Source organism: Humulus lupulus, chromosome 1 (genome assembly GCF_963169125.1).
Source record: "Humulus lupulus chromosome 1, drHumLupu1.1, whole genome shotgun sequence".
Lineage (NCBI taxonomy): Eukaryota > Viridiplantae > Streptophyta > Magnoliopsida > Rosales > Cannabaceae > Humulus > Humulus lupulus.
This window is the reverse complement of record NC_084793.1, coordinates 275,642,092-275,653,015: the sequence shown is the minus strand read 5'-3', so window position 1 is coordinate 275,653,015 and position 10,924 is coordinate 275,642,092. Positions and strand designations below refer to the sequence as shown.

The 10,924-nt window shown below is 31.1% G+C and overlaps 1 protein-coding gene across 1 annotated transcript; it reads right to left on the bottom strand.

Moving 5' to 3' along the window:
- Nucleotides 1-2,368: 2,368 nt before the first annotated feature.
- LOC133806948 (uncharacterized) lies at nucleotides 2,369-7,017 on the bottom strand. The gene is made up of 7 exons (XM_062245043.1): nucleotides 6,486-7,017; nucleotides 6,122-6,210; nucleotides 5,845-5,983; nucleotides 3,786-3,884; nucleotides 3,554-3,673; nucleotides 3,100-3,362; nucleotides 2,369-2,957 (listed from the first exon to the last, which is right to left on the bottom strand). Exons 1-7 carry the CDS (start codon nucleotides 6,646-6,648, stop codon nucleotides 2,847-2,849), a joined length of 984 nt encoding a protein of 327 aa, XP_062101027.1. The 5' UTR covers nucleotides 6,649-7,017; the 3' UTR covers nucleotides 2,369-2,846.
- Between the last annotated feature and the right edge of the window lie 3,907 nt (nucleotides 7,018-10,924).

The following is a 10,924-nucleotide window of genomic DNA, read 5'->3' as shown; positions in this document are numbered from 1 at the left end:
GATAATTGACTGTTTAAGTATTATATGCGGGGTTAATAATTTGATAGGGAATATAGATAAACGTTATATTTAAAATGCTTGAATGAATATTTAGTGGTAGAGAATGACATCATAACTATTTTAACCATTAACTTTGTTTTCAATTATTTTTATTGCTATTTTTATTTTTATTTTTAAAATCTCATTCTTTATTAATTTTTTGTCATTTGAATAATAAATTGAATAGTAGTCCTCTTGGGTTCGACTTGTATTTGCCACCAGGGGCGGACTTAGAATATATTTTTACTGGGGTAAAAGAAAAATTTTAAAAAAAAAAACATCCATTAACAAAAATACATATGAATAATATTCTCATGAATTAAAAGCAAAGTACATGTGGTAAAGTTTGAAATAAACAAACAGAATTATAAAATCTTAAAAAAGAAAAAAGAAAATGTAAATATTTTAGTGGGGTCAATACATTTAATTATTAAAATAATTTAAATATTACAAAAATATTAACATATGTACATGTAATTTCTAAAAGTTCACTGGGGTCAGTTGACCCCACTCGTTTCACATTCAGTCCGCCCCTGTTTGTCACTATACTAAAATAGTTGGAAAATTAAAAAATAGAATATAATTAAATTTAGTATAGCATACGACACGCATCACACCACTACAAAAGAAGACAATATATAATATATAAATATATACATATATGGACTTGGGGTTTGAGTCCCAACCATACTTAAAAGTGTCGAAGATCTCGTCTATATATATATATATATATATATATTTATGGACATTCTCCTATAGGGGCTTCACTTTAAGCCCTACCGGTAGGGCTCTTAGTGTTTACAACCCGTGAACAGTTTTCGGCGTGATTTTTTTTTATAACCGTGTATATTGTAGCTATTTAGAGCATCCTGTAAATTTTCAAAAAATTCCGAATAGTTTACAGTACCAAAAACTAGGTCCAAACATATTGTTGTACGCGTGACTAATTTTTTTTTATGCGCATCGAAAACAACATGTTTGAACCTAGTTTTCGGTACTGTAAACTATTCGGAATTTTCTGAAAATTTGCAGGATGCTCTAAATAGCTACAATATACACGGTCATAAAAAAAAGTCGCGCCGAAAACTGTTCACAGGTTGTAAACACTAAGAGCCCTACCGGTAAGGCTTAAAATGAAGCCCTTATAGGAGAATTCCCATATATATATATATATAATATCACCCAAAAAAAATAAGCATATTGGTAGATTTCTTTCTTGCTTTTGGTATTTGAATAGTTATAAATTTTTTTTTTATATATAATGATTTATATTGTAATTATTTAGAACATCATAAAATTTTTAAATAATTTACATTATTAAAAATATGACTTAAATGGTTTGTGTCACGTATTTTTTTTTTTTAATTTAATATGTGTGTAAAATTTTGATATTGTAAATTATTCAAAATTTATAAAATAATTACAATGCATACCACGTAACTATAAAAAAAAAACTATCCAAACGAAGAAAACACAGAGAAAGTGCAATGATATAACCCATTTTTGGGGTGCAATCTAGGAGCACCCTATACCATTTGCCTCCTCCAAAGTTTTCTAAACCTTTGTCCCTGTCGGTCGACTAGTTAATCGGATATGGACTCAAAATGGTCAAATATCACTGGTCACCATTTTATTTCAATTTTACTGATGGGATCTTTCTTAAGTTGCCTATTTCATAGTCTTCTTCAAAAAACCAATCTGTAGTAATAATAATTTAAGTTTCTAAATTAAAATAATATTATATGATAATTAATATTGAAAATTGATAATATTCAGTAAAAAAATATTTAAAATAAAACAAATTTTTTGTATTTTCTTTTATGATAAACACAGTATAATAATATCTGCTGCTTTCTTCATAATGCAAGAATATAATTAATACTCAATTACGTTCTTTTTTTTTTGTGTGGCAAGACTCCATTACTTTTAATTATATAGTTACAATATAAATACTTGATTAATCAAATAAATTTAACTTAATAATTCTTACCACTTACATCCATGGTTCGGAACCCTTGATTTCCAAACAATTGAAATCAAATGGAACCAGATTAGAAGAAAATCCAAACAAAATATAATAACAGCCTTAAGTTATTTTTAACAAAAAGTGTTCAAAAACATTTAAAATTAAAAAAATATATGTATAGTTTTCTTCCCTTAATTTTTCATTTGTTTAAAACTATAATTTGAACTTAAATTGCTAATTGAGTCTAACTTATCATAATTAGAAATAAAATATAAAAAATATATTAACTCGCTTTTTCATAATTTCTTTATAATGAGTAAATATTAAATATTATTGGTTAGAGTTATAATTAAGACATAAAAATTTGATAACGAGCAATCGCATTTTTAGCAAATATGTTTACTTGACAATCTTGTACATCGTTTCTTCTAATAATCATCATATTCATATGTATACAGAACAATCAAGAATAAGTCTTTTGTAATGTCTAGTTTGACAGATTAGCATAGCATAGCAGCAATCCACATAACACTTATCAAACAATCTAGCTAATAAGCTCGCCCTGATTACCAGAGAGACTGTTGAAACTTGGTATTCCCATATTAGTTCGTATTACAAAAAATGATATTAACTTTGTAAAAAAGAACCGCAAAAAAGGATGGATGGATGAATGAATAGCAGCGCAGTCCGATCTTTCTCCCTTGAACAAATTCAGAATATTTTTTTTGAACCAATTCAGAATTTTTTTTTTTGAACCAATTCAGAATTTAACTCACCTTGTTCAAAGCGTGTAATAATGGTTCCAATAATATGTGTTCCCCATTTGTTGGCCGAACACTATTTATGCACTGACGACACCTGAGACCCATGGCACGATGAATGGTGCAGTTGGATGGGAGTTTCTGTATGACTCCGAATACTTGTCCTTGAAATTTACTTTTGGCTTCTCTGCCTGCAATTTGATAGTTTTTTAAGAAAAGAGAGACAATGTTATATTAGAGTGGACTGAACGAATAGAGAAGAGGGACTTTTAACTTTGGTTATTCTTCAAAATAATGGAAATAAAAACAATAAAAGAATAACTTGGTTCTTACGAATTTAAGCCAGCACTCTTGAATTCTATGTTGATAAATGTCGGGTGAATAGCAACCAGTCTCAGACGGGCAATAAACCCATATGTTGCATTTCTTCTCACCAGGCTTGGCATGTTTAGCTTGATCTAAGCAAGCCTGGCAGCAATCAGCTGCACTTTCTCTGTGGAAAGTTAGCCCCCATCTCACAGCGGCACCACCGTAATCTGTATGAAGTTCAGCATGACATTCGGCTGGAAGTGGTCTGCCGGGCAAAATGTCCTCCTCTGGAAAGAAAGAGTACATTAACAATAAAATAGAATAAATTTCTACAGGCAATCAGATCTACCACAAGTATGACTATAATGTTTTAACTTTCTACATAAATATATTGAGGAGGTAGCTGTTGAAAAAGAGAACATTACTATCAATAGAGTGAAAAAGAGAACATTACTATCAGTAGAGTTAAATATATTACCTTCCTCTTCACCTTCAGGTTTATCATCATGTTCCTTGTTAATAGCTTCAGGAGGTATCCAAAGCCCAATCTCTTCAGAAATCACCGCCCAGTTAGACTCCAAAGCTCTTACTAGCATATCTACAGCATAACAAGATACACGAGAAAATGTGTTAATGACTTCATGGACTAAAATACTGCATATTGAAGTATTTTCATAAAATAAACTGTGTTGATTCTACAAAGCGCATACCCGCCTCCTCATGGGAAATAGTTGAGTCCGCGTTATCTCTCTCAAGGGTTAACTGCTTAGTTTTGTTCAGTTTTTCCAATCGCCATCTTTCAACGGCTTCTGTTATTAACAAGAAAAACATCAAAGAATAAGCAAGATACTAAAATTCTGCAAGTCAAAAAAGAAAAGGAAAAAGAAAAAAAAGATACTAGATTTCTTTTATTTGGCATATTACATCGTTATGCTCTTTACCTAAATTATTAAGCTGATAATGCTACGTGGGCCAACAATAAAACAAGAATTGTATGCATTGCTTCTGATGATCATAGTAAAACTACTAAAAAAATATTTAATCACATGTAGGAACAATAATTGTAACAGCAGAAGGTTTAGGATGAGGAACATAGATGACAGAACAAATTCTGATGAGGGTTGGGTCAGAGCCTCGCAAATCAGAGAGGAACTTACTTATTGAGCAGCATATACCTTAATAAAGATAAAATATAGACTTACGATCCTATAAACACTCAAATATGCCAAGTTGCTTATTAGCAGAAACAAAAACAGTGGATTGGATTTCTGTGACACCTTCATGATACATTATTGCTTCATATTGACCAATTTAATGATAACAAGCTAACAGTTAGTTATTTGTACGATCATATAATTTTTAGTATCTTAATATAACACAGAATGTATATTATTTGTTCATAATTATCAAAAGAAATCTAAAAGAATGTACTGTTGTATGCCAAGAAATTTAAATTAATTTTTTCTTCTTTTTCAACAAGTAACAATAATATTTGACACAAGATAGCCGGTGCAGATATGCAGTTATTCCTGTAACTTGTTCCTAGTCCTTTCATTTTATACAATGTATCTTTTCCCATTTATTGGAAATTGAGTCAAGCTTTTCACTTCCGCATTTCTCTAACATTCAATTTTGACCTACCTCTCTTGATAATTCTAACTATCTAAGCACATCAAAATTTCTCTACAAGGAATATTCACCCATTAATGTAATAGTATCTAAATACCCCTAGCCACCAAGAAAAATTTAGAAGCTAGTCCAACTTTTAGAAACAGGTGCCATCAAACCCATTAAAGTAACATTAAGTGTGTCAAAATGAAAAGAACTTCGATGGCACCCAAGAAGCCAGTGGATATGATGGGAAATTGGGAATTATTGCAATGATACAAAACTAGCTATCTTGTGTTAGTGCCAGAACTACTGGTCATAGCATTAGTTATCAGAACTCCAAATAGTAGTGGTGAAGCAAATATCATGGAGATCAGAACTGCTAGAGTGCAAGTGGCTATTGCACTGGCCTCCTCCACAAAATGGATGGTAGCTATAACTGTGATAGAGAAAACCACGGTAGTGGTTGTGCTGAGTTCAGTAACCAAAATAACAATGATATCACATAATACAGGCAGCCAAACTTCAAAAGATGATGTAAACCAACAGCCATTATTGCGAAGTAGATGTTGCCAGAATATTTTCAAAAGAAAAAAACTATCTCATCTGTATTAATCTTAAATTAATTAGTACTTTTTTTAAGTCGGTCAGTAGCATAAATATACTATTTTTTTAATCAAACAATTCGAACTAAGCACTGGCAATTGGTAAGAAGTCCTGAAATCATTCCAATAGTTTCTAACATCCCTTTCAAGTGTGAAATTTCCATCAAATTGGAAATATGATTACCCAGATTAGCTCCACCAGGACAGAAGAGTCTAAAAACTATAGTATTTACCTATTTTAACAAAGTTATTCACATGCCAAAGGACAATAAAAGCCCAAAACACAAATTCAAAGCTACCAATTTTATAAGGGCAGAGTTGAATAATACTAACTATAGTATATTTATGCTACACTAAGGATGTTATAATCTATGTTTGGCAGGACACCTTTGTGGAAAGGCTTGCATTCAATAAATTTTAAATTACTACATTCAGTAATTGCCCAGGAAAATATAGCAACTCAAAGTTAGGAATCAATACAATGCCCACCAAGAAAATATTACAGACAAATGAGAATCTTTCACAAAAATTACACAGAAAGTGTAAAAACTCTTACCTCTCTGCTCACTAATATTCGCTCTGGCACCCAATGTTTTCAATCTCTGAATAACGTCGTCTGTTATACTCTGCTTTAAATGTTGGGGGAGTTCACTAATCATCACTTCACTGGAAAGCTCCTTTTCAAGTTTCTTCACCTTTTGCCCATTACAACGTGTAAGTCAATCGATTAAACTAAAAAGGGTAACAATGTCTCAAAGTATACATATCCCAAAAAGCTCAATAAAATACAGATCTATCCCAAACATTTCCCCAAAATCCTGGATAAATCTTACCAATTTAAGAAGCTCCAATGGTTCGGCTGCTCTTCGAATTCGAATTGATTCTTCCATCATCCTAATCTGATCCGGGGTGTAATTAACAACTAGAGATAGGAGGGAAAAAGAAAAACCTTAATCGAAAATCATTCACCATTGAGGAACACTAGCAATTGCAAGTGGGTTTTCACGTATTAGCCCAAAAAGGACAAGTGGGTTATCAAAAAATAAAAACATAATTGACGAAATCTGCCTCAAAATTCGTTCCACGAATTATTTTTTTGAAATACACAGAGTAATAGGTAAGAGATGAAAACAGGATATCCTTAAATATTAACAATTAGGAAGAGGAAGAAGAAAAAGATTGGATTAGGCATAATACCTGCACGTGAATAGGGATCGGAGTATATGTATAGAGAAGCGTAAAGAAAGCGAAGAACGAATAGAGCAACAACAATGTTGATGAGGCAAACTATTAGAGTGGTCCTCTTGTACGAGCATCCCCATTTCCCTCTCCCATGATTTCCCCACTCTCCCCGCGCCATCTCCCTCTCCCCTTTTCCTCAACCTCATCCCACCACCATATCCCTCTCTCTCTCTCAGATCAGCCAAATAGATAGATCAGCCAAACCGCCAATATACACCAGCTTCACTCGACAACACAATACCCAAAGGAAGCTGCTTTCGCGTTTCTCCTGTCACTCACACACTCTCTCTGTATAAAAGTATAATATATTTATATTTTAATGATGTTTGCACTAAACACGAGCTACTTCTATAATTAGCATTAGAAATTGTTATCGTCAAGAACGATACATGATTGATAATAACGAGCTATGGCGGTTTGTTTGGAAGGAGTGAGCAAAGGAGATCCCCTCTGGTTTTTTGTTTTTTTTAATGTTTTTTTTATGGGTGAGAATAGGGGTAGCGGTGCTCTTTATCTTGCACTCTACACTTGGTACTAACCTGCGCTTTTGGGGTGGTGCAATGCTCCATCCATAAAACTTTAATCTAATTTCATTAATTATAAAAGGTAACTTTTTTTTTTATACATGGGAAAGTAATACTAGATTTAAATTATTACAAAAGTGATTGACCAATTAATTATTATGATTATTTTCCCTGTTTTTTGTCGTTGTCCCCCCCTAGGCCCCTATGGTGTTTTTTTTTTTTTTTTTTGACAGAAAACCAATATTAAATTGTGGATTGCTATATTTAGACTATATTTGTTTTTTATAATTGGAAACGTTATAAATTACAATTACTCTTACTTTATTATTATTTTTCATTAAAGCGTTCTGATTTATACTTTACTTATTCGTTGTAATCATCTTTGTAAGTATTAAATAATTTCATCACACATTTTGGGAAAAAGAATCCTAATTGTGAAGATTTTAAAAATAGATGCGAAAAGAGAGAGATGTTATTCCTTTTATGGTTATCATTTGATTAGAGGGAATAAAATTAAAAAAATAGTAATGAAAAATTGAATAGGAATAAAATATAATAAAAATTGATATAAATAAAAAAAAATTAATAATATTTTTTTTAATATTGTTTTGAAATCGTCAATTTTCTTATTTTTAAATGAAATAATCATTTTACTAAAATAGTAAAAAAATTATTTATTGAAAAAATATTTTAATACTTTAAAATACAACAAATTAAAAAAAATAGAATGAAAATTCATTCATTTCTTTTTAATTTTATTCTATTACCCTAATCAAATATCACATTCATTAATAAATTGGTAATGAAATCAATCTAACTGTATATATATACATATTTTTAAAAAATCTAACCATATAGAGAGTTATATATAATTTAAAATGTAAATGTTTTCTTTTACATTATTTTATTTTGGTGTTTCTAAGAACACACACTTTCAATGTTTATAGTACAAAATTACGGAAAAAAATATTTTTTATTCTCTTCTATCTCTGTAATTTATTATTTAAAAAAAATTAAAACATCTTTTTGATACTCTCAATGAAAAATAATAATTTTTTTAAAAATAAAAATCTCAATCACAATTTTTTAATTTTATTTTTCCACCTCTATAATTTTCTGTTTTAAAAAAATAAAGCATCTAATCAAAAATAATATATTATCCAAAGTAAAAAACTTAATCACAATTTTTAATTTTATTTTTTACTCAAAAAAAGAAATATTAAGATAATAATTTAAAATTAAAAATATATTTTTTTATTAATTTTTAAAATATTTTATAAATTAAGCTTATTTTAAACCAAAGACAGTCATAAACACATGACTTATCTTTTATCAAATTCTACCTTCTTTAGAAGATTTTAACGGGTGATCATCAATATATAATTTCTATTTTTAAATTTTAATTTTGGCACTAGAAATAAATTTTCAAATATAATTAATTATTTATTAAAAATAGTAATTATGTGATCATAAAATAAATAATACACAACTAATTTATTAATGTTTTATAAGTAGAATTTCTAAATTATTTGATTTTGACACTGTAATTCTAATTTAAATATTGAACAATTTTTTTTTTTTAAATTATCTTCGTGTATGCATTTTTTTTCCTTTTTTATAATGTGTGTGAGAGAAAAAGCTTTGTTGAAGGATGGCTATAATTATTTTTGTCTTTCAATTCTAACTGTATCAAGAATATAAAAAATATCTTATTATTTGTTGTAGTTTCTTGATACATTGTATTACGTTTAAGAAACGTATTAGTCATATTTAATGTTGCTATTCACTGTGGTCTAACAATATAATCCATTTTATCAATCTTTCTTTAACAACTTGCAATACCACCGTGAACTATGAAAAACAAATATTAAGCATTAATCTGTTTCAAAATATAAATTTTAAATAAATAATAAAATGTAAATAATTTTTTTTACAAACAATCTATATGTTGAAATTGTAGATCAAGAATTTAGTTTAAAAACATAAACAGTTCTGAACTGTAGTTGCAAAAATTATATATTTTGTTCTTTGATAAAAAAAAATTAATTATCAGAAACTAATTAATAATTATAATAAAATTTATTTTTTAAATAAGGTATACTTTAATCAACACTCTTTACAAATTTTTTTTTTTTTAAATAAATACTATACAATCAGATTCAAATATTTTATATAAATACTATACTATTAGATTACTAGTTATAAACTAATACCTTATTAATTTTTTTAGTTAACTATTAAATTATGGGAAATTTACAATTATATTCATTAAAAAAAAAGAAATTTATAATTATATACACAGAATCTAAAGTATTTACAAAAATACATTCAACAAAATTATTTACACAAATATTGGTGCCACATCAGCATAGCATACTGAATTTTGAAAAAAATTAGAAAATCTCACTTCCTTAAACTTTTTGTTTTTCTGGATTGTAAAAAGTTACCTTTTGGTTGCTTATAATACCGATAAGATACAAATCTGTCACTTTTTTATTAAAAGTTACCAATTAGTTATTGTTAGGTTATATTATGGTATCTTATTATTTAAGATTGTTGACGCGGTTCTTCGCCAACAGGTAATTAAGAGAATGAGAGAAAATGATTAGAGCTAAATGTGAACCGAAATATATATATGATCTTAGAGGACGAAAGGGGTGACTCAAGACACGGTTTTTAAGTGGTTCGAAGGTTAAAATCCTTCTACTCCACTAGTCAATATTATTGATTTGTACTGAGTATTTGGTTACAAAGTATTTCTTACAAGAGATTATTTTTCCAACCCCTATCAACTCCCAGGGTCTCCATATTTATAGGAGAAGGCACCTGGAAGTTGGTAGGGAGGTCATCCCGTGACCTTCTTACTTGTCGTATCAATTCTGTGACATTCATGATTAATTCCTAAACCTGACACATAAGTGTGGTCAAATCAATAGGTAAGGAAGTAATGGGCCGCACGGCCCAACCCCACCGTGGGTGTCTGAGCACGCACGTTCCTGCTGCGTGTCCGAGAAGTCAGAGGGAAATCAGACACGTGATGCCTGATATATGCATGTTTACCTTGCGTGTGTTTACTTCTCAAGGGGTCACAGCCCCATATCCAGCTCGTACCGCGAGCTTCATACTGGACTCGACCTTCGGCCTTCAGGGGGCCTGCTCTAGTCTTGGACTATGGAGGGGAGCCCTTTGGGCTTCCTCGAGCTAACGACAGAAGCTCCGGTCTTAGGGGAGTTCATGAGATGACTACGATTAGTCAGCAGCTCAGCTTGTTAACCAGCCCGTGGGAAAACCAGGGCGTACATCTGCCCCCCAAGCTCCTGCTCGTGGTATACCACATCATATATAAGACCACAGTAGGGGCTTTTGGACTTCCCCATGAACTCTTCGTATTCCACCTTTTATGCAGGCGTCTGATACGTGGAACATCGTGGGTGGTGACGGTACGTCTTACGAGAACCGCATTTAATGGCCTAGCCCATGCCCAGCCGTCGTTTCGTATTTCGAGTGGAGGGCCTCGGATCCCCCATCAGGGCCATCCAACGGCCCTCTATACGTGATCCTTTACGCATATAAAAAGGGGTGGCCACCCTACGCATGGGCCACCCTTTCATTCGAAAATTTTCAAGCTTCAACCTCCTCTTCTTCTTCTCTCTATATCTCCATAAGAACAAAACCCTCGATCCCGCTACTGCTACTTTCAGCATTCAAGAAGCTTAGGCGCACGGACTTCTCCGAAGCTTTGGAAGCCATTACACCGACGAAGCTCTTACCAACGCAACACCTTCGTCTACCTCCCAGCCACACACTGTAAGTTTCCTGACCCTGTGTGTTTTGAAAATATGCTACTGTAGCTTAGGTGACAATTCTTTA

Bases quoted from the DNA above. Each gene is read 5' to 3' on its own strand.
- LOC133806948 (XM_062245043.1), bottom strand. From the start codon at position 6,648: ATGGCGCGGGGAGAGTGGGGAAATCATGGGAGAGGGAAATGGGGATGC. The intron at 6,211-6,485 runs GTATTATGCCTA...TCCTATCTCTAG, and splicing joins CGATCCCTATTCACGTGCAG to TTGTTAATTACACCCCGGAT. The intron at 3,885-5,844 runs GTAAGAGTTTTT...TGTTAATAACAG, and splicing joins GAATATTAGTGAGCAGAGAG to AAGCCGTTGAAAGATGGCGA.